Source organism: Sphaerodactylus townsendi, linkage group LG04 (genome assembly GCF_021028975.2).
Source record: "Sphaerodactylus townsendi isolate TG3544 linkage group LG04, MPM_Stown_v2.3, whole genome shotgun sequence".
Lineage (NCBI taxonomy): Eukaryota > Metazoa > Chordata > Lepidosauria > Squamata > Sphaerodactylidae > Sphaerodactylus > Sphaerodactylus townsendi.
This window is the reverse complement of record NC_059428.1, coordinates 59,427,598-59,451,255: the sequence shown is the minus strand read 5'-3', so window position 1 is coordinate 59,451,255 and position 23,658 is coordinate 59,427,598. Positions and strand designations below refer to the sequence as shown.

General features: G+C 38.5%; 1 protein-coding gene across 1 annotated transcript in view; it reads right to left on the bottom strand.

Moving 5' to 3' along the window:
• Positions 1 to 11,149: 11,149 nt before the first annotated feature.
• The window catches only part of CXADR (CXADR Ig-like cell adhesion molecule), a 53,574-nt gene continuing 41,065 nt past the window's right edge, over positions 11,150 to 23,658 (bottom strand). Inside the window, exon 8 of the mRNA XM_048492760.1 lies at positions 11,150 to 11,694. Coding sequence (XP_048348717.1) covers positions 11,653 to 11,694 — 42 coding nt within the window. The 3' untranslated portion in view covers positions 11,150 to 11,652. The remainder of the gene's footprint in view (positions 11,695 to 23,658) is intronic.

Genomic DNA, 23,658 nt, shown 5'->3' with positions numbered 1-23,658 from the left:
TGAGAGAGCTGAGATTGGTCCAACAGGCTTCATGCAGAGAAGTCGGGAATTGAATCCAGTTCTCCAGATTACAGTTTACCACTCTTAACCACTACACTTGCTCTCAAATACCCTATCAGTAATGTAGTTAAGTAATTTTAGGTACTGGGTGTAATGGCCTTATGTATGATGCTTCAAATTCTTTGGTCATTTTCTATGCTGATATCTTTTAATTGTCATACAAAGTGGATTATTTTTGGTAAAGTCAATTTTTTGTTTCCAGTTTTAGAGGTCAGTTCTACCTCTTGTTACATTTCTGTTCACTTTTCCTTTAAGAAGCTTAGGATACCTCCATAGTTTCCCCTTTTTCCATTTTACTCAACAACCTTTTCATTAGACTGAGAAAAGAGGTCACCCAGTGAGGTTCCACAAATGTATTTGGGTCTTTCCTCTCCTGTTCAAACAATCTGAGGCATTAGTTGGCGTGATGCTGAAAATAATCATTACTTCGCTAAACTGAATGTTCTCAGTCAAATTCTGATGTTATCTTACGAGCAAAGTCTCTTTGTTAGAGACCTTACCCTCTGCTGTTGGGACTCTTTGCTGTCATGACTTGTAACCAATTGTATTTGTTGAGCTGGAGGGGAGGAATGGGAGAGACATTAGACTAATCAGTCAGGCCAAATGGATCAACTAAACTTTCTGACACATGTGAAGCTTAGGTTCAGCTACAATTTAAAGTTAGATTTTGGCATATAGATTAGAAATCTAATTTTCCCCCTTTTCCATTTCTGGTACTTGGCCTTTTTAAATCTTAGCTCAATGGAAAGTTCTTTAGACAGCCAGCCGGGTTTCCTGAGACACCTCCCATTTTTCCTCCTTATTGGAACTGTTTGAAATTGTGTCCTCAAGATCTCACTTTAAAGAAACTCCCAGGCATCATGCACTCCTTTCTCTTGTAGTATTTTTAACCACAAAATCACACCCAGTAGATTCCTAAGCTTACTGAAATCTGCTTTCTTAAAATCTAGAATGCATGTATAACTATGCTTAGCATCCCCTTTCCACTGTATAATGAACTCCAGGAGAGAATGATCACTCCCACCTAAGGATCCTACCACTTCTACTCCACTAATCAGGTCATCATTACTGGTTAGGAGCATATCTAAAATCTGTTCCCCTTGTTGCTTCTTCCACCTTCTGGATCATGAAATTGTCTGCAAGGCAAGTGAGAAATTTGTTGGACCTGATTGTCATGGAAGAGTTTGACTCCCAGCAAATACCTGGATAGTCACCAGCCCTCATGCTGTAGGCTGCCAACACTAGTTTCCCTTGGTGAAGTTTCTGCTTTGGAAGTTAGAGTCTATGACAGTATACTTTTTTTCCCTCCCTTCTCTCCTCAGACCCCACCCTACCTAACCTCCACCACTAAAATATTAGGAATTTCGCAACCTCGAGTTGACAACTCTATCTTTTTGCCACTCAACAGCCAACTTATCTTTATCTACCTCTCTGTCTTAAGCTTTCTATCGCCTCTCTGCCCTGCAACCTCTGTCTTGGAAAACTACACATAGTTGTAGCATCTTGGGGGAATGGGTTGACTCCAAACAGCATTTCTATGGATAAAAAACCAAGGACACCCATTGACCACCAAAAAAGGATTTGCTGAGAATCATGGGACCTAGATAGACAAAAGCCCAAATGCCACACGGGATATTGGTTGTAGTAAATGGGGAAGTCAGTTAGACTGAATGAAAATGCTGGCTGGGTCCAATTGTATGAGGTTGCCTAAAGAAATTGACTTGACGAACACATGGTCTCTCTCCATTAGCTTCCACAGAAAATGTGTTTTTAACTATCAGTGATCACATGACTTTTCTTCACTTTGTTCAAGTGGAAGTAAGAAATGAATGAGCCAAGTCTATCCACCCCACCCCACCCCCAGGACACACAAAGAGGCTCAGTCATGCCAAACCTCAACCTAATCCAGCATCTTATTTCTCACAGTCAAATGCCTCTGGAAAGCCCACAAACAGGAGATAAAAGATACAGTCCCTTGGTACTGGTATTTAGAAGATCACTGCCTCTAAAAATGGAAAGCAGTATTTATAGTTAATGACCACTGGTAAGACATACCCTCCACTTTAAAACCTCCTAAACTGGTAGCTATTTTGGAAAACAAGGATGTCTGAATGATATTTATTGACATACTGTGTTACCTCAAAATCTGCATAGATTTATCATTATGAAACTGGTCACAGTGGTGCCAATTAAAATGTGATTGTCTTTGTTTCAGTTGTAAGAATAGAAAATAATGTTCTCAATATTAACCTATTTTTGCTTGCAATGGGTACTGTGTGTGGTTATGATTAAACGCAATCAACTGAAAATCATTTAATCTGTTTATTATACCTGTATAGTGCATATACTCATATATTTTTGTATATTGGTTTATTGCTTTTCAATGACAGTCTATACACTATTATTGCCAGCAGACACACGGTTCCCATTGTTGGTTTATATATTGCTGTCATTGTGGCACACACACACACACACACACACACACACACACACACACACACACACACACACACACACTTGTTCTACTCTCTATGCTTTGTTCAACACCCTGTCACTGATGCCCTCTCCCCCATATCTTAGGTTAGATTCACCATAAACTGTCAGTCTTATTGAGACGAAGGAAAATAAAATTTCAAATAAGAAAAAAATGTTTTGTGCAATGAATCATTAGAATGCTGCAAATCAGCTATTTTTACTTTAAACAATTTCCCTGTTTGTTACTTACTCAGTTATAAAGCATCTTGAACATGGTTAATTGCATTATAGTGTCACAAGTGCTGGAAATCAAATCAATGAAATAAAGAAAATTCTTGTACAATAGTTCTAAGAATGTAAAAAATTCACTCACTCATTCCCACTTTTAGGGCAGATTATTGAGCCCCTGACTGGAACTTGTTGGGGCAACAAAGCAAGAGGGCTATTTATTGTCTTTAAAGTCTTGCCCGTTGGTTTCCTATGAATATCTGCTTGGCTAGTGTGGAAAACATAGTAATAATTGAGTTCTTCTTAATCATATTGTAGGTTAAACTCCTTTTTAATTTTATGGTTGCCTTCTAGTATTTGTAAAATCTGTATTGACAGAGCAAGTCAGAGAGTTATTTCCCATTCTGAGGCTGAGAATGTTTTCCACTAAGCATCACAGCCAATTTCCGAAACAGAACCCCCTCTCCAAACATTTCCCACAGGAGGGCAGGGTTGTTGTTTTCTTATGTTCTCCATTTTGTGTTGCAATCAGACAACTAAACCTCTGGTTAGCTTTATACATGGCTATCTTTGTTGCTGTGGCTCAGTTTCACCAGGTCAAAGGAATACAGAAAATATCTCATTCTCGTCACAAGAAACACAAGCACCCATCAATTAATTGTCTCTTATTTTCTCCATCTGCAGACTCCTGAGATTGTTCATTTGTAAGCAATTAATTTTAATCCCAAATGATATCCTGCTTTATTACATAGCATGTGTCCTAATTAAAATAAATGGTTTTCTTCTAAATGCTTATTGTGATGGCTAGAAAATAAATGAAGAGACTAAACAAAATAAGGATCTTCTCCATTTGATAGGTTTCTGGCTACTCTAAGCAGTCACATTATCTTATTACATTATTGGCTAAGTACAACTAATCAGGTGATTATCCTGTATTTTTGCACAGATTCCGGGGCATTAGCCATATGACCTTAATTTCAGAACAATCACACTTGCAAAGATGGAGCTTAACCATAGTATCTCACTATTTTTGGATAGAGTATTTAAATAGATGAATTATTTATGTTGTTTGCTGAATAACACCTTATAAAAACTTGAAATTGGTTTTGAGATTTACCTGACATTTGCTGTGATGACATGGAAAGTTCATTTTTAGGGCACAATTACTCAGCTTGAGAAATCCCTAACTTGTTCCAATCCCTTTCAGTAACTCCATATCTTTTATAATATAGATTTTAGCTTTTGATTTCATTCATACATCTTTCAGTAACCCTGAAATTCACTCAGGACAGCTGCTAGAGCTGCAAGTTTTTTTCATACAGTTGCATGATTTCTAACTGGTAACTGAATCAAAATGACAACCTTGGGACTCCCTAGTCAGTTATCTCAAGCATTCAGTACATGTCTGGTTTGGTAAGAGTTTTTCTCAACAGTTTTTACTCATGCAGGTTACAAGCTACGAGACAATAATTACTTTCAGCCCATGATAAATGCAGTTACAGATGTCCAGACACCTGAACAATCTTCAAAATATTTCCACTTGCTCAGTGAATAAGATCAATACTAGAAGCCAGATTTTAAAGGATTTCTTTATGGATGTTGCTATGAAAAAAAGTATATAAAGGCAATCTCTTTTGGGATGTTGTGTGGTTTCTGAGCTGTATGGCTGTGTTTTAGTAGCATTTTCTCCTGACGTTTCGCCTGCATCTGGTGGCTAGTATCTTCAGAGGATCTGATGGTAGTAAAGCAAGTGGAGTATATATACCTGTGGGATGTCCAGGGTGGGAGAAAGAAGGGAGAAAGAACCATTTGCCTGTTAAGTAGTGTAAAGGGTGAAATTAGCAAGCTTGATTTGCATGTGTTGGGTGGGATCCACCCATTTAGCATGTGGGCAACCATGAAGGTAGCATAATCAATTAGTGAGGACATCTGCATTGTAGTAGCCTGGCCTTTTGATCCCTTTTGATCCTGCCTACTACAATGCAGTTGCCCTCACTAAGGCCATGAAAGCCTTCGACAATACAGCAATCTCTTTTATTCATAAATTGTGCAGAATATTATTAAGACATGAGGTGTGTGTGTCAGGGGGGAATCAACAGTGTTTTTATCAATTTGTTTTTATCACTTTATAATCACAATTGTTAGTTCAGAATGTAAGAATGTAAAATGCTATGGCAATGACTGAAAGCCAGCATAGTAATTAAGGTGTCAGACTAGGACTTGGGAAACACAGGTTAAAACCACCACTTGCACCATGAAAGTTTGCTGGCCAATCACATACACCCAACCATGCCCCTGGCTAGATAGGAAACATGAAGGCAGTCAACAGCAAACCACCTCTTAATGTCTCTTGCCTTGAAAATGTTATGGGGTCACCATAAGTCAGTAGTGATTTGATGGCAAAAAAAAAAATGCCCATGACCACCCAGTGCCATATTCTGTCTAACTGTTGTCAAACAAATGCCACAGGAAGGTCATAAAGAAGGCTGTGTGATAGCTTCTTTCTTCCTTTGCATTCTCCTGTTTCTGTCAGTCAAAATTGTAAGCCATGATCCAAAGTAGTGTGTGCACCTACCTGCATTTATTAGTTTTCCTTTCGTCACCTATTCCCCACAGAAATCTGTTTTGAGTTTCTTCAAATCAGCAAAAGTCAGGTGCTGCTGGGGTTAAACTTTAAAAGGAATGCTCTCAAACAAATGACTCGATTGGCCACTGGTGCTTAAAGGCTCATTGGAGAAAATGGGAGCCGGGAATGCCAACTTGCAAGGGCTCCACTGAAATACATTACAGCACAAAAAAAGTTGCAACAAAAATACTGAACAGATTTTCAGTGAAGGTCTATGGGCCAGACAGACTTATCTGCGATTGGAATGACAGCTCCCCTCCCCAGTGGAATACCGGTAACTGTCCCTGGGAATAGCAGAAGTGTTCTGGAGTGGCATGACAGGTTACAGAGTAGAATGATGGTCCCGAGCAATAGAATCAGTGCCCTGGGAATAGAATGGCAGCCGGTGGAAAGAATGACAATTCATAGGAGAACCAGAGTACAGGTTGGGGACAACAGAGCTCTTTGGCCAATCACAGAAGTTGTTTTTTGTCTGGTTTTCTTTCAGATTCTCCTATGTATGAACAAAGAGCATAAAAAGAGATCTGGCTGCCGCTAGACTCTATTACAGAGATTTAAGACACTGCAGTGCAAAGTTGGTTTCAAATGCTTGCAGCCCGCTCTGAGCCTCTGCTGCTTCTACCTGTGAGTCTGCTGCCTGCTGGATTCCTGCCTGCCTGGAGAATAGAGAGACCAGTTTGAAACAATTGATTTATTTTTTAAAATATTGGTGGGGTTTTTCCTCCATTTTTTTTGTAGTGTTGTGAGACTGGTGCACATTTGTTCTTTGGCTTGGGTGTTTGGGGGTGGGGGTTGTTGCAAGGCCTTTAGGGCCTTCCATTGCCTTCACTTGTTTTTTTGGTTCCCCTGTGGTGTTTTGTTCAAGTCAAAGGTTGGATAAAATGGGTACTTAAAATTTGTTCAGCCTTGTGTGTGTGGGTGGCTCTGCTTGGTTTTTTATTTATGGGGATTTTTCTTTTGTATATGTGTTTTTTTCCCCTTCACCTCTTGTATCCTTTGATGCATTCTCCCCCTCTCCTTGCCCTTTTCTGGTCTGGTAGTAGCATGGGGGGTAGACAGGCCAAAAAGCCTTGCAGCATCTGAGGAACTTTGTTCTGTGCTTCCTAGGTTTCTTTTGCTATTCTGTTGTTTGCAGTGGGTTATAACTTTTTTTGATACATTTTTAACTGGGGTGGGGAGGCTCTGGGTTTTAAAGGTATCCATGTGTGCGTACATGTGCATTCTTTATTCACCCTTCCTATTCCTTCCAGGGGTTTCCCCCCCCCCCCCCGTTTTTGGCTTTAGTGTCTGGCAGGGGGGAATCACTGAGCTTTTAGTATGACTTTTTTTCTTTCCCTCCTTTTTTCATATTTGGGTAGTTATGCTTTGTTTTCAGTAGTATAGGAATTTTTTTATAGCGTTGCTTCTTTTTCTTTCGATTCTAGAGTGTTAGGGGGTTCTTTTAAAGTTTAGTATTGCTGCATTGTGGCTGGTTTAGCTGAGTCATTTTAATTGTTAAGATTTAAATAGAGGCTTGTATGCATAAGGGTGTGTTGGAATTGGTTTAAAAATACTCTCAAATTACAATTCAGCAAGGGCTTTAGTTTCCTAATTAACTTTGTGATAGGCACTTAAGAAGAGTCAAAGTTTTTGTTTGCCTCTCACCTTCAGTTTCCACTCTATAGATTCTCTGGTTTGGCATAGGGTCTGGTTCGCTTGCACTGCCAGAGTGGGCCTGGGATCCGATGGTTCTTCTGGTCTACTAAAAGTAACCTCTGGCTTGCAGGGCCAGACTTCTTGTCCTTGTATTTGTAAGGGGCGAGGGCGGAGAGAAGGAAAAAATCATGAAAAAGCTGACATTCTGTGTTTTGATAATGTTTCTGTTGGGCTTTCACTGCCAGAGTGGATGGTTCAGGCAGTCATTTGAAGTCCCATTGCATTTGTTTCATCTAGGCTAGCAAAAGTGCGCACCCTTCTTGATTTTTTGTGCTGTAATTATCTGGTTTGATATTGGTTCTGTTAGGCTTTGCCACATTGGCTTACAGTTCTGCTAGATTCTTTGATTCTGGTTTACTTTAGCTGGACTTATGTTGTTTCTTGGGGTGGAAGGCATTGCCCCGTGGTTGCATATAGGCATGCCTCTTTGCTTTTCCCCTGGAGGAAAAAGTACTCCTTCCTCCATCACAAACAATTGAGTATGGATGGGGGCACCCAATCTTTATTCATCTTCAGGGTTCTTCTAAGCAGAAGCACCAGCAGTTGTGCTGCAAATTTGGTATTTAAAAAAAACAGGCCCCCCCCTTGCCCCAGAAACATTTCCATCTTAAGACATAATTCAGTTAGGTACATTACAATGCACTTCCAACCAATCCTGCGCACTAATTGGTTGGAAGTGCATCCAGTCTCCCACCCGTATTTCCTGACACAGGAGCAAGGTGGGCCCAGAAGGAAACAGTCCTCTCTGCAAGGCTTGGCCCCAGTTTCCCCATTCCCCTACCTACCTCTCCCCACCTCAAACATCAAGCTGGGCCCGCCAGGGCATCAGCAGCTTGCTAGCCGCTGTCCTCCGGATCTGGCATGAGCCTCCACATAGTTTAGCACTACCCTTCCCATTCCCATGCTTATGAGCAAGACTTCCTTTTCCTCAGGAGTTTTTACTGTCAAATACTATGTCAATTTTTTCTGTCAAAATACTATGTTTTTCTTCTTATAATTTCAAATGGTTCTTTCTCCATTTTGTTCTGGAAATGTTTTCCCTTCATTTTTCTCCATTGTTTTTCCAAGCACTTTGACTGTGATTTTTTAAAATCTGTTTTTGAGTCAAGATAAACTTGAGCATGAGTTTATATTAAAATGGTCTTTATTTCTCTGCTCCACCAAACATTTGGCCCTTATCTACACCCCATTGTAGTTGCTCAACCTCCCCTTCAGAAATTTTCTTCTACTCTTTGTCCTCCATTTTCAAAAAAGTTTTTTTCCTCTGTCATATCACAGTAGCAATGTAATGTTAGGGCACAAATACAAGCCAGGTCTATTGTATCAGCTTTGTCAATTATGTCTTGAATTAGTGATGGTCGAACAGCATTACACGTAACATTGGTTCACTGAGTGGACTTCTGTGCAGGCAAACAATGAGACTGTGCATGTCTTCAGAGAATAGAAAACTGTTCTGTCACTTTAAGTGCACTTGTGTCCACTCCCTTCATTCATAGTGTGTAAAAATGGGGAGGGGGGAGTGCATTCCTCAGTTCTCCTACCTACTTGATGCAGAAAGCTGTGGCGGTTAAATCTCAGCCCACAGCAAGGTAGTAGGGGGGGTATATGTGCCTGCACAGAAGTCCACTCGATGAACCATTATTACACAAGTAAGTGCAATGCTGTTCTTTGTCTTTGTGGAGCTTCTGTGCAGTCCCACACTGGGAGAGTAGCAAGCGTCCTCACCATGGTGGAGGGTGTTAGGCTGTTATTTAAATATTGCCTGACAAATTGCTCTCTTGATTGCTGTTGCTTTCCTGGAGCCAACATCTATGGCATAGTGCCTTATGAAAGTGGAGGCAGGCGACCACATGGCTGCACAGCAGATGTCACCCATGGCCACACTGGATGCCCAGGCAGCAGAAGTGGCTTGAGCCCGGGTGGAGTATACATGGACCACTAACAGGCAGTCCACACTAGCAGCATCATAGGCCTTAGTGACCCCCTTTGACTAAGTCTGCTGAAGCAGATTCAGGTTAGGGTTACATTGTGTTCTAGAGGATGGACTAAGACTAGGGCTATGGTCCATGTAAGGTTCGGTTCAGGAGGGAGGGGGAGGGGTGCCATGCAAGGGAAGAGGAGTGAGGGTGGGGTGGCATGCAAGGGAGTGAGGGGTGGCACGCTTGCCTGTGTAGCAGACAAAAAGGCTGTCATTTCTGTGGAACAGCTTTGTGAGGTTGATATATAACAACAGAGCTCGCCTCAGGTCTAACAAGTGAACGGATTGCTCTGTCTGTGTTACTGGATTAAGGCATAACACTGGCAGACTGATGTCTTGGCCCAAATGGAATGATGTGACTACCTTGGGGCAATGCTCTAAGTTGGGGTAAAGGACTACCTTATCACTATGGAATTTGGAGAATGGGGGGGATCTCAGTGCAGAGTCCTTAAATCACCCACCCTCCTGGCCAATGTGACTCCACTAGGAATGCCACTTTATAAGATAGCACATCTAGACTGCATGAGTCCAGTGGCATAAAGGATCTGTCCATGAGTCTAGAGAAGACCAAGGCCAATCTCCATTGTAGGACTGGAGGCTTGACAGAGTGGTAGAGATTATTGATCACCCTAAGGAATATTTTTGGGGAGGGATGGGAAAATACTGAAAGGGAACCAAATCCAACATGGAATGCCAATATGGCAGAGAGGTACACCCTGATGGAGAAGGTGAATAGACATGAGTATTTCATGCGCAAGAAAAACTTTTTTAAAATGTCAGGAAGCAGTCTTCTAGGGACATTTCCTGAGTGAGGGCCCATCTATTGAACCTTTGTAGACATAGGGCCTCCTTGTAGATGGCTTTTTTGAAAAAAAAGGGGGCATATTATGATCCCAAGGTCAAGTCTTTAGGCAATCATCAGCCAGGCTGTTAACCTAAGGCTCATGACATTGTGGTATCCTCTCTCTGGTCAACAGGTTTGGAGCTTGGGGGAAGGAGTGCATGAACTCCTATGCTATGAAACTGAATACAGGGAACCAAGGCCTCCAGTTCCGGGGGTGGGGAGATGACCATTAAGGCCAGCCAGTTTGGATCTTCACTACCACCTTGCTCAGGAGGCCAAAAGGGAATAAGATGTACAGCATGGGCCATTCCAGGTGAACTGGCATGTGTTTCCAAGAGAGCCCCTTCCTCTCTCTGCACTTGAGCAGCACAGTCAGCACTTGCTGTTCTTGATAGAAGTGCACAAATCTAAACATGGGTATCCCCATGTGTGGAACATATCTGTGAGATAAGACAGAAGAAAAAAAGGGGGGAGAGTTGTTCTTCTGCATCATGGATGACATGCCACCACCATCAGAATAACACATTTCCAGAAGTAGTGTGTAGAATGAATGCAACTGAAGCGATAAGGGGAAAAACCCCAGAATGATGGGTGGAAAGGAATTGTGTGGAATGATTTCACAGGAAATGTTTCCATGACACAGTTTGACCACTTTGAAAATTTGTGGTAAATTGTGCTTGAGAAAAAGCCCACTCTATAGTAGTTTCAGAGCTGGACCAGCACCTGGAAGAACTAGGTTGAAATCACTACTGAGAATGAAGCTCATGAGTAATCTTGAGCTATACATCTTCTCACAGGGATTTTTCATGGAAGTAAATAGACTGTATTTATTGCAAATAAACTGCATTTATTGTTTTTTTATGTGAAGGAAGCTGTTGTGAGTCCAAAAGGGGAAAGGGCAGAATATAAATATAATAAATAAAAAATAAATCCTGAGGTTTTTTTTACAGGAAGGTTGAGCTAAGATGCAATAGATACTGATTTAATGCCAGAGATCAGTGTTGCATTATTGTAATTGTACATTCCAGACTTGTTTCACCTAATGTTAAAAAAAGTAAAAATAAAAATAAAGCTACAGGCAAACCTTTTACGTAGGCTGATCTGTAAGAGACTGGTTGGATGAACTATGTGGTCTTTTTATCAAGTTCAGTACCTTAATCCACTTTTTGTAGTACTTGATTTGTCAAACATTAAAATCACAGATTTGGCAAGGATCAGTGTACAATGTGTACATGACACTCCATCATTAGGTAAACTTTTATTAAAGGAATTCACAAGATTTACAAAGCATAATGTTGAAAAAGTTGTTTATAAATTTTTTTTCAGAAAATTAAAAAAGCAGCACCAAAATATACATTATGAAAGGCACACTATTTTAAACACAGCAATTAATTAGTTAAGTGTAGTTTGAAAAGCATACCTTTTAAGCAATTAGACTGTAATTACTTCAGCATTAAAAGTAAAAGCTACAATATGTACCATCTGGGTTGATCTTTTGAGATTGCATGCCTGTCTAGTGCTGTTGCTCCTTCATCTTTTCCTCACAGCTTAAAGTTTAGTACTTTTCAAAGTTATATCTTTAAACAGTTTATGCTGTAAACATTTAAGAGGTGATCCCTGTAATAAATGTGTTCTACTTTACCATCTATCCTTGCAGCCTCTTAACAGACAAGAACGACAAAAACACACAGTACTTCATTTGCTCCCTAACTTGAAATTCATGATCTATATCCTGCTTCTTCAAGCTTATACCACTGTTATGTCACCCATTCTGTTTCCGATGTCATACTACAAAAGAAGATACCATTAATCAATAAACAGCTTTCATATACCATTATATTTACTGGAAAATTATTACTCTACATAGTCTTGAATTATCAATTGTAACGCCCTGTTTAATTCAAAATGTAAAACAAATGAAATTGGAGAATTTATTGAAAACAAAAGTCAGAAAAAGCTGTGCTATTCACTCCTATGCAAGACTAGTTTCTTCCCCCAGGTATGCCACTAGGAGAGTCATCTTATATTTGCATACAAGTACAGCTATGTCCATTTAAAATATATATAACATCTAGGAGGTATCATTGTCATCACAATTCTACAATAATAAAGATGAAATGAACTTACTTGAGCTGAACTTTTCTATTAACAATTGTTCACATCATTCACTACAAGATTGTATTTAATTTTTTCCTCCAGTACCCTCATCTGTTGATTTTTGTCAGGTTGATAGTATTTTGCCATAATCTTACAAGACTGCTATTTAGGGAAATATGCACACTTTTGGGAGCTGCAAAAACAGACTACCCAGCATCACATCTTGTTAGGCCCGATGGTGCCATTGAGAAAATTATGGATCCAACATCGTTAGGATTTAGAATTTGGAAATTATGTAGATAGTTCATAAGGCACTACTAACATGCATAATAAGACAAACAATGCCTGTGCTGCACAGTCTTGCTAATCAGCCTTTGAAGACAACTGCTGATCAAATATTTAAGCCTTGTCACAATCAGAATTAGGAAAATAATATTAAATCCACTATTAAGGGACTGAAGCATCTTCCAGTTCATCAGATGAGGAAGAAAGATCAGGTCATAGTGATAACAAATGGCAGATAAATGCAAAAAAAATCTGTTTCTTTTGTAGATTAGTTCTACACGGAAATGTGTAAATACAACCAAGCCTATCAAGAATATGAAGTTTATAGCATTCCCTGAAATTTGCTGGAAAAAAACCCTAAACATTGGAAAGAATTAGTACAGTGCTCTAGTTTGGATTTGCTAACAGATGGCCATAAGGATTTTACCAGGTTCCCCCCACCCCAGCCAACTAAGCAATCTCTTTTATTTAAATTAGATTATCATTAAAACTAAGGCACGGTTAGTATCTCATTTTTTGCAGGGTTTGGAATGATCAGAATGCACAGTCTTGGCACAAAATAAATATATTTTCCTTTTTTGCTGCCAAGGAATCTGTCTCGTGATCCCTTTAACTATCTCAGAAATCTCTCCTTCCTTAGAAAGGCAGTGAACCAAGAAACACTGTTTCCAAACCTATAAAGGTTATCCTACAAAGGTTATCCTAATGATAAGCCTAACTAGGTATACTTCAGTAGGATTCTGAGTGGACCTGCTTAGTATTCCACTGTCTGAAGAGTTTAGTCTTTTATTTTTATTTATTTGTTTTTTTGGTGAGCTGACATGACAGTAAACTCTCCCTGATCTTTGACTAGTGAGAAGAGCTTTGGTCTTTAATAGCTACCTCTGCTTCAGTAAAAATTATAGTAACAGTAAGGAGCATAATAACCGATTCCTGCATGTATAAACTCTACTTGATATGGTTTTAAGTTGTTCGTGCTTTTGAGTTTCGACCACACTACTACTATGTGAAATATCAAACATTATTCAGGCTTATGCCGCACTGTAAATGCTACACTTTCTGCCAATAAACTTTAATTGCACCTCTGGTATATTATGGAAAAAAGTGTAAGAACAAGAACTTATGGAAAAATAAATATTTTGAAATATTTTCCTTATCTAGAAGTGGTATCCCATTTGAAAACCACCACAAAAACTAATACACAATAATAAAGTTGTTTTAGGGTGCTGTTACAAGTGTGCTTTTGATATTTAAGCAAACCCTGAAAAACTGTATCAGAATGAACTGTAAAATGGGAATGATTTTACATGTGGCCCCATTACTGATGAAGTCAGCAGCTAGAATTCCTCTGATATATTCCTCTAATGGTGATATTTTCCTCTGGTACAAGGAACCTTAGATACAAGAGGATCTTTGGAAATCTTTACACAACAGCAGTATTTTGCAGCTAGCAGAGTAGATCTACAGAATTCACCCCTTTTTAAAAAACAAAACATGGTTTTCCTTTAAAAGGCCTTATTACATGGGCCACCAAAGGAAAAATTAAGACAAAAAGACATTTGAACCAAAGGCTGAACAATAAGGCATGCCCTTATGGCATGAAGTAGAAAGGTTGTGATAAAAAACTTTATTTCAAGTGTCAGCAACTGATTTTTTGGTGCTCGCTTATTCCCAGGTCCTCAGCATCAGAACTGGTGTAGCTTTTGTTCAGTGCTGACTTAGGTTGTGGTTTATGTTGAACTGACACAGCAGTCAGCCTTTTGTGTTCTGAAAGTTTGCTGCTTGCCTCAGCAGGTTTTAAAGCAGACTGCAATAAACACACCACTCACACTAATGGGAAATAACTCACAGAGCCTCTGTTGCCAACTGTGATAACTCAGTTGTAAAATTAGAGAATTAGTTCTGATTACAATGTACACCTGTGATCAAATCATAAAGGAGTAAAATGGATAATACAGATTCAATTTTAAAAATCTGATATACAACCAAAAGAACAATCTGAATTGCAACTACAGCATACCTAGTCTTCTGCTTTCAAGGTCATACCCTTCAGAGAACTGTTTGGTCCAGTTATTTTGGATCAGTTTCAATTAATGACGCCTGATTATGTGGACGAGTTACTTGTGGGGCTCTGGTCAACTACATGCCTTTTAGATACTTGCCTTCTTGGCTTGTAAAAGCTACTCACTTGTGAATGACTGATTGAATATAGGGGATAGTTAATACCTTTTTGAAAGAGGCGGTGGTTCTGCTGACTCTGAAGGAGGCGGTGGTGCACGCCCTTCTTCAGAGAACTTCTTTAGACCCTGAAGATCTAAGAAACTATTGCCCAGTTGCTACCATATCTTTTTTTAGTCAAGATGGTAGAGAGGGTTGTGGTCATTCAACTGCAGGCATGCTTGGAAGAAGCTGATTATCTAGACCCATTTCAGTTTGAGTTCAGGCCCAGTCATGGAACTGAAATCTCCTGGGTTGCCCTGAATAGTAGTCTTTTCTAGGACAGAGATAGGGACAATGCCACACTGTTGGTTCTCCTGGATCTCTTGGTAGCTTTGGATACTGTTGACTTCGGTATCCTTCTGGAAAGGCTATGGAGCTTGGGAGTTGGGGGCACTGCTTCGTGATGGTTCTGCTCCTACCACTAAGGCTGGTACCAGACAGTAGTCATGGGAGTCTCTTGCTCAGCACTGTGAGTACTCACTTGTGGGTCCCCTCAGGATTTTATGTCCCATGATTTTTAACATCTATGTGAAGTCATTGGGGTAGGTTATCAGAATATTTTGAGCAAGATGTTATCTCAGCTCTATCTCTCCATGCCGTCTGAATCAGGAGAGGCAGTCAATGTTCTAGACAGCTGCTTGGAGGCAGTAATGGATTGGATGAGGGCCAATAAATTGAGGCTGAATCTAGACAAGACAGAGATGTTGTGTGCCAGTGGGGCTCGGGTCCATGAAGTGGGGAGACATCCTGTACTTGTTGGGGCTATATTGCCCTGGAAGGGATAGGTGGACAATCTGAGGGTGCTCCTGCACTCTGCTATGACACTTAAAGCTCAGGTGGCGGCTGTAACTAGGGGTACCTACTCCCAGTTCCAGCTGGTTCGCCAGCCATGGCTCCTTCTGGATAGAGGTGATCTGGCTACAGTAAACCATGCTTTGAACTGGACTACTGTAATGTGCTTTTTAGCAGAGCTTCCCTTGAAGATGGTTCAGAAGCTGTAGCTAGTGCAGAACACAGTAGCAAGCTAATGGGTACTGCTGGATGGATGGACATCACACTGGTCTTAGAAGAATTGCACTGGTAGCCAATTCACTACCGAGCCCAATTCTTTGACCTATAAAGCCCTAAACAGTTTAGGCCCCAAGTGCCTAAAGGAACACATTCTTCTTTGTCAACCTGCCTGTGCCCTAAGATCTGCAGATGAAATCCTTCTGGAGGTACCTCCACTTTCAGGAGTAAAAAAGCCAGAGACCTAAAATAGGGTTTTTTCAGTGGTGGCCCCAAGACTGTGGAATGATCTTTCCCTAAGGCATGTCAAGCATCTTCTCCATATGCATTTAGAAAATTGGTAAAGATACACCTATTTACCCTAGCCTTTGGCTGAACAGATGGTTTTCCCCTTTAGAAATTTCATGATTTTTTAATAAATTTTAAAGAATTGTAGACGCTTTTTAAAGGGATTTTAATAGTTTTTAAAAGAATTTTAATAGGCCTTTAGGAATTTTAAACAGTTCTTATTGTGTACAGTTTATGTTTTCTGTTGTAAGACTTTTGGATATAGAATGGAATAGAAATGTATATAAAAAAGATAAAATAAAATAAATAAATTTAGGGCAGTTTCTCCCTCCCTAGAGCTTCAGACTACATGTAAGTATTCATTCATAACATATAAGTTGCTATGATTTTGAGGCATAAAGTAACTAAAATGCTTCTAATATACCCCAGAACTCTCTAACTACTTTGAGTCTCATTGTGAATCTTCCCTCAAGATCTTTGTCCTTTTCATCCAAACAGGAAATGGCATCCTCGTTCCTCAGACATATCTAAATTTATGTTTGCGTTTTAAAAAACCAAATAACCAAACCAAGTAAACAATTCAGAGATGTGTGCCTGTTCTTTTCAAGGATTCTGAAAATATGTGCACATAAAATTGGCAAATATAACATTATTTGAAACAGTTGTTGCAAACCAACATACAGTGATGACCATGAAAAAATAACCATACCATAATGCTCAAGCATTTGTGTAATGTTTTATTTAGAACACAGCATTATAAAAGCAAGTACCTGTCAGATTGCATTTTTACAAAACAAAGCGCCAGAATTGGTTTGTTTTGATTTCAGCACAAGACTAATGAGTGGAACCAGACTATAAATCCTAGGCCCAGTTCTCAGCCTGAAGCGTTATTTGTGACACTGGTGAACACTATATATAGGATGACAAGGACAGAGAAATTCCTTTATCTTAACACACTTTTTAACAAACTATTTTTTCTGCCCTCCATATAATGAATATGAACCTCAATCAATAATTTATTATGGCCAATGACCAGCAGAATAAAATATACATTAACAAAGCTGTTATAAGAAAATATAACTTTGAACTGCAGTTTAGATGCCTCTTTACAAAATTGAGCACAGGCTTTTATTTAATTGTAATACTTTTGACGGGCCATTAAATATTTTGATCCAATACCTACTATAACAACACAAACAGCCTATAAAAAAGACACAGCCCCATACATTTACAAAAGGGTTGTGTTAGTTTGAAAAAAAATTATTAGGATGCTGATAATGAGTAGCCAGGTTATAGGAGAATATAAAATTGAACAAATTCAGTCATAATATCTGGAAGTTATTTCTGATGACAAATTATGTTGGAAATAGTATATTGAATCTATTCCAGCTACGGCCAAAAGGTATGTTGCAGCTTTTTTCCTTTTAATGATGGGAGTGCAGTATATTCCAGCTACACTCCAATTATTTACAACTAAGATTATTAATGCCCTGACCTGGATAGCACAAACCAGCTTGATCTCAGTAGACCCCAAAAGCTAAGTAGGGTCAATCCTGGCAAGTATTTGGATGGGAGACCTCCAAGGAACGCTAAGGCTGTGATGCAGAGGTATACAATGGCAAGCCACCTCTGAACATTTATTTGCCTTTAAAACCCCATGTCAGTTTTGCCATGTCAGTTTTGACTTGATGGTAAAAAAGGAGTGATTACTAATTAGCTTCTGTATTCTGTAGCAATTTAGTTATAAGCGCCTACTCCATCTATCAAACCAATTCAAGATCCTGAAAGCAATTCTTAAACTGACTAGATGCACACTCTGTATGGCCCTTAGGTTAGAAACTGCTTTAACATCACTTATAAATTTAGCCCAGCTAGCAGCTTCTAGATTTATAATTGCACTTTTGGTCATCACTGGTCATAACGATTTTCATTACATCCTACGGAATGATCTTTCTACACCAACTTGGCTAAACTCAATTGATAAGAAACTGACCATTTTTCAGACTTTCACCTCCCTTTTTAAAATCCATGGGATTAAGTAAAGCCAGTTTAGTATTAATGACTGTATAATAAAGAAGTGGAGGTGGAGTTTGGATTTATACCCTGCCTTTGTCTCTTGTAAGGCGACACAAGGCAGTTTACAAACTCATTTCCTTCCCTCTCCCTATAACAGGACAACTTGTGAGGTAGGTGGGGCTGAGAGAATTCCAAAGAACTGTGACTAGCCCAAGGTCATCCAGCAGGTTTCATGTGTGGGATTGGAGGGGGGGGGGAATCCAATTCACCAGACAAGAGTCTGCTGCTCACGTGGAAGAGTGGGGAATCAAGCCCCGTTCTCCAGATTAGAGCCCAGTGCTCTTAGTGACTACACTATACTGGCTCTCCAAAGAGTAAAGCATACTAAATTCCAAGAAATATTAGTTAAAGCCTGTGGTATGTGCTGTTCCCTGCTGTTTAATTTAGCTCTAGCAATTTCACATCAATCTGCACATCACCTATTTATATTAACAGTTCTGGCTAGATTTAATATGCTACCATCTGCACTCCTGTTTGGAAGATACAAAGACATTCCATCCACTTGCAGATTTTGCCATTGCCTTGTTAAACATGTTTGAGACATTAGTTCATATGTTTTCCAACTGTAGATTTCACATACATACATGCTTTGATTTATTGGAATTTCTGTTGTCTACTAAGAAAATATCCCCCAAGCAGAAAACTTTCAACATCTTATTGGCAGAGGTCAGATTCTAATTTTTTTAACTATAAGATATATTAGGACAAATGATGTCTGGAGAGGTTTTATATAGATAATTTTATAATACTGACTACATTTGTGTTTGTTTTGCTCTGCTTTTGAATGGTCTATGGGCCACAGCAATGTCTGAACTGAATTGATTGATGAGTAACCTTACATGATGAGTTCCTTACATGAAATAGATTGATGAGTTCCTTACATGAAATAGTTTTTTTGAGATTCTTGTTTCTTATAAGAAATGATAATCTCAAAGAAACTATTTCATGTAAGGAACTGGAGAATTCAACACATAATGATCCCTTAAATTGAAAAAAATGGAGAGGAACTGAGAGAACCCATGTGCTTCAGCTCCTTGCTAGCTATATATGAACTTTAATGATGAGATGCAATAAATTGACTTTCATCTCACACTGGCTTTCTCCATTTTAATTTTTATTGTTTATCAAACAAGATGAATCTCTCCTTTAAGCATATTATTAATTTTATTGCAGATACTCATGTTTAGTATGCTGTAGTCATTCCATTTACATCCAAGTCCTTCTCTAACCTTTGTGTGAGAAGCAGCATTTCCAAATACCCAGGGACATGTTTTAATTGATTTTCCTTTCCACTGCAGTCCATGCTGCTCTAGAGAATTCTTCAACCCTGAAGAAAAGCTTTTAAGGCACACAGGAAAAAAGGGGGGAGTCATTTAAGGTCTAGTTCATGAATGGAAATCAGCTCACAATTTTTCGATCTATACTTGTAGTTTAACAGTGGAGTCATAAAAAGAATTAACCTTTTTAAGCCCATTAACTTCAATGGACTTTAAACATTGTTCTCTGCTTAAGAACACACTATAATTTACATAAAATACACAATTAAGAATATCAGATAACCAACCAGGAGCTGTACCTAAGCCCTACATTTTGGCTCTCTAGAGGAATTCATTTTGAGTAGAAGGACATTTTTGAATGCACCAAGTCTGTACACAACCATATATTTTGCTTTAGTAACTGTATGGGTGCTTTTGAAGGGCATTTTGTATGTCATGTGCTATTGTACATGTATAAGAACTACAGAGGTACTATCATAATCCTGCAGTTACAAAAAATTCTTTCTGTATCCAGAACCAGTATGTTTAAGTTTATACAGTCATAGTCTTACTCTCCTTTGTAAATGAGAAGGCTGTCCTGCTTTCCACTGTGCCGGTTAAAGAGATATCTGTGAAGCCTCACTAAACATTGCTGTAAATCAGAAAATTGTTAAAACATAACAAATTACATCTGTACTTATCTTGGGCTGTTTAGCACACTTCTATTCTTAATTCTGCTCTTGATATGGAATTAGAAGGGCTGGGAGAGAATGTCACATTTAGTTTCATGAAGTGGGAAAAAGGGCTGGGAGCTACAATGGAGGCATGTCATACAATACAAGTGCACAGAAATATAACTAAATCTTATGTGCTACACTTAAAAATCCAGATGATTTAGCCCTGTGATTAGAAGCCAGAAGTTCAGAAACAAAATTCTAACATTTGCAACATTACCTTTGGTGTGCTGCAGAAGAAAGACCAACTACATTTTGAAAAAAATGTTCTTACAACTTACGTTTAAGTTGCAACAGAATATTTGTTTCCTTTTGATGTGAGAACAGATTGTATACTTCTCAAGGGCACTATTGCCTCTCATTGATTGTGACTTTTCAAATATTTGGGTATATGTATGGGATAATTTTTTCCAAGCAAGGAATTTTACCCCATTCCTTTACATAGATGCTGCCATACTAATATATCTGCCTCTCATAGTTATGGGCAGCAAGGTTTAGATATTTAGGTATCATCAGTTTTTGAATGTTAGTTGCTTCCAAACCACATTTGCCAAAGGTCGGCCAGTAAACTTGCTGGCAATCTTTGAAATTCCCGAAAGAGAGAAAGGAATACATGTCCCTCCTAACCCTACTTCCAAGCTTCCATCCAGGTCACTACCTACAAAAACATTAACAAGGCTATATTTTCATTCATTCAGGCCCTAAATACATAAAATTTAATACATAAAATAAAGTGTATTAAAATATGTTTCATATTGCCATATTGAATTTCGAGAGAATCGACAGATTATGATAGTATTTTCTCAGTCAACCATAGTAGATTACATGGCTCCTCCATGTTATTTTTATGCTTGTTTACTGTGGCTAGGTGGAAGAGTATAAAGTACTCATGGGTACAATAGATATAATTGGAGGCATGAAGTGACCTCTACACAGTCTGCTTAGATTTCTTGGCAATACTAAGGTCAAAGAGAATTGCTTTTTACTTTTACTCAAATCTCTATAATTTAGGTCAGCTTAAAAATGCCAGAGTTTTGCTTTGAACTTTGCACTCAAGTCCAAGAATGAATACTGGGAGATGTAAGAAATTTAATCTGTCTGTCTTATCTATCTGCATTTGTCCCTTCCTTCAGTAAATTTTAGACACAATGTATTATGGTTAGGTAAGCAACAAAAAATTTTTGTTTACTTGGAATATATATTTTTGCTGCTTTTCCTACTAATATTTATATGTTTGTATGTATGCTTGAATGAGGTTGAGCTTTTAATTTTACCTCTCCTAATTTGAGTTTTATGATTGCAGCTGTAATCAGTTGCAAAAAGCTTGTTCAAAATTAGAGGATGGATTCATTTTACTCTTTTGCTTAAAGATACAATGGTTAAAGCATCCAAAAGTCTGTCAAAATCACATTAAAGCTGAACACAAACCAACAAATATTCTTTTACAATTCATTTCATAGACACCTACAGCTAAACAAATACGATATGGATTGTGGGTTTATGTAACAGGTACTTAGAATTTGAAACCAGAAACATGAAACTCACTGCATACAATTAAACTTACATCCATAAGGCCTCATAACAATCAATAATATGAACACCCTAGGCAAACTCAAACTCAAAAAGCACATTCAGACTAACACACAGTTCTGCTTCCATTCTGCCTTATTACCTAAAGCAGAGTGAGTGCTGAAGCTTCCATGATGGACTTACCCCAAGAGAAAACAGAAGAGAAATGTTTTCTTTGTTCAGCTTCCTTTCTAAGGGCTAGATGAACACATGATCTAACTCTTTACTACAATTTTTGTAAGACAAACCAATAATCTTTTAAAACCAGGAAGTAAGGAGTTGTAGGAGCAGCAGGATAATGTCAGATATGGCCAGGAATAGAGGTAAATATTGGCTTGTGTTGACAAAAATGATCACACAGAGGATGTTTTTGCAGGCCAGAAACAGAGATGACCCAGTCTCTACGTTAAACATATCAAAATAAAGACCCAGGTCTAGAGACCCAGTACAGAATAGCCTTAGAGAGGGGTAAAAAACAAAGAAATAACACAATAACACTGCCTTGTATACATCAGAAATCATCTTAATCGTATTAAGAGATAATGTGTGGGGGGTCCACAGGCAAAGCGTATGAAAGTAGCAAGAATGTCCAATCTTCACAGAAGTAAAAATACAGATAGGGTGCATTGGTTTAGGGCCAACAAAAATTCATATGTATGAGAAATTTGTAATCACTATTTTAAATAGATTTTGTTATAATTAATAATTTTATATATTTTAAGAAGATATTCAAGTATAGATAATTTTGTATGGTGCTTGACATTAATTTTTTCAGTCAAGAATGTGTACCCTTATCTACTGGGGCAGGTAACTATTGTTGGAAGATGATTTAAAAAACCTATAAAAATAGGAGTCTGAATTGATTAGGAGTTTTTTCTTAGAAGAGGCTCTTTGTGACCTGTATATTTTTGGGTCAGATACTTATATGAACTCAAGTAATAGTTCTTCTTTAATTATTTAATTACATTAATGGATGATATCATATTCTTTTGAGTTAGTGTTAAAATGCATTATATGGTAACGAAGAATAAAATTAAAGCAAAGATTCTCTGCTAGTATTCCTTATATACAATATCCACATTGAACTAAAAACACTGTGATGTACCTCTTGCCATGAATAAGGAAATGTTTATTGCACGTGGACAAAGGCCACTACAAAGTTGGTTTAATAAAACATAGATAACAAATATGCCACACAATTAGAAAAAAATACAAAACTACTTTTGCACATATTTTCTTGGCAACCAGAGTGTACAGGGCTGCCATTTATGTAGCGTATAAGTCTACATCTGCAAGAAGTAATTTATTTTCACTTCAGCTGTGAATTCGGTAAGATGGCCACTAGAAATTCATAACTGGGTTCCCAATAAAGAGGACAATGCAGCATGTAAGCGAGGAAGATCCTCAACCTCTATCATATCACAGTTATAAATATGCTGAGCAACCTGTTTGCATTAGTATCATGTTGACACAGTAGATTTCCTGGGTTGAAAGTGAGTCGCTGTAAAAGCTGATCTTAAGTTGTAAAACTTGTTTGACAAGTAATGTGTTTTGTGGTGACCCACTCTTCTGAGATCCATTTGTACCAGGAAGGGAATTTGGAGCCTATTATTTCATGCCTACTCGCCAAGGCATCAAAGGCATACCCATTTACAGAATTTGGAGCTAATGTAGAGAAGCTCCTGGGAGTCAACCAGAGAAGAAGATCAGTTAAAATACTAATATATCTAGTGACCCAACTGCTATCGTAATGGATAAGGAAGAAAATAATGCCTCAAGAGATGGGAGGTTAGGTATTGTGTCTGTTCACACCAACAATGAATAAAAGCAAAACAAATGGAAGCTCTTATTGAAGGAAAGCCAACTTTGACTCACATCAAGGGAACTGGAGTGATCCAATCTAGGAAAGCTAACTTGATGCTTATAGCATCTTAATTCTATACAGTCATGCAGAATGATGACCATTGTAGAAGTACAAGACATTAATATAGTTGCCGCGCATCTCAGTTTCTCTCTCTGCCTTCTGGCACAATCTTTTTTTCTGGTGCAACGTTATCGTTGCAGCCCACCCTAAGATGTAATCATCACCCACTACTCAAGTAATCTGAACCAAGGATGCTCCATGTCTAAAATCTCATTTTCACCAACTTCTTTCATATTAACCCCACAACACTATTCCAAACACTACTGATTATTAGCTACAGATTTCACTTGATCAC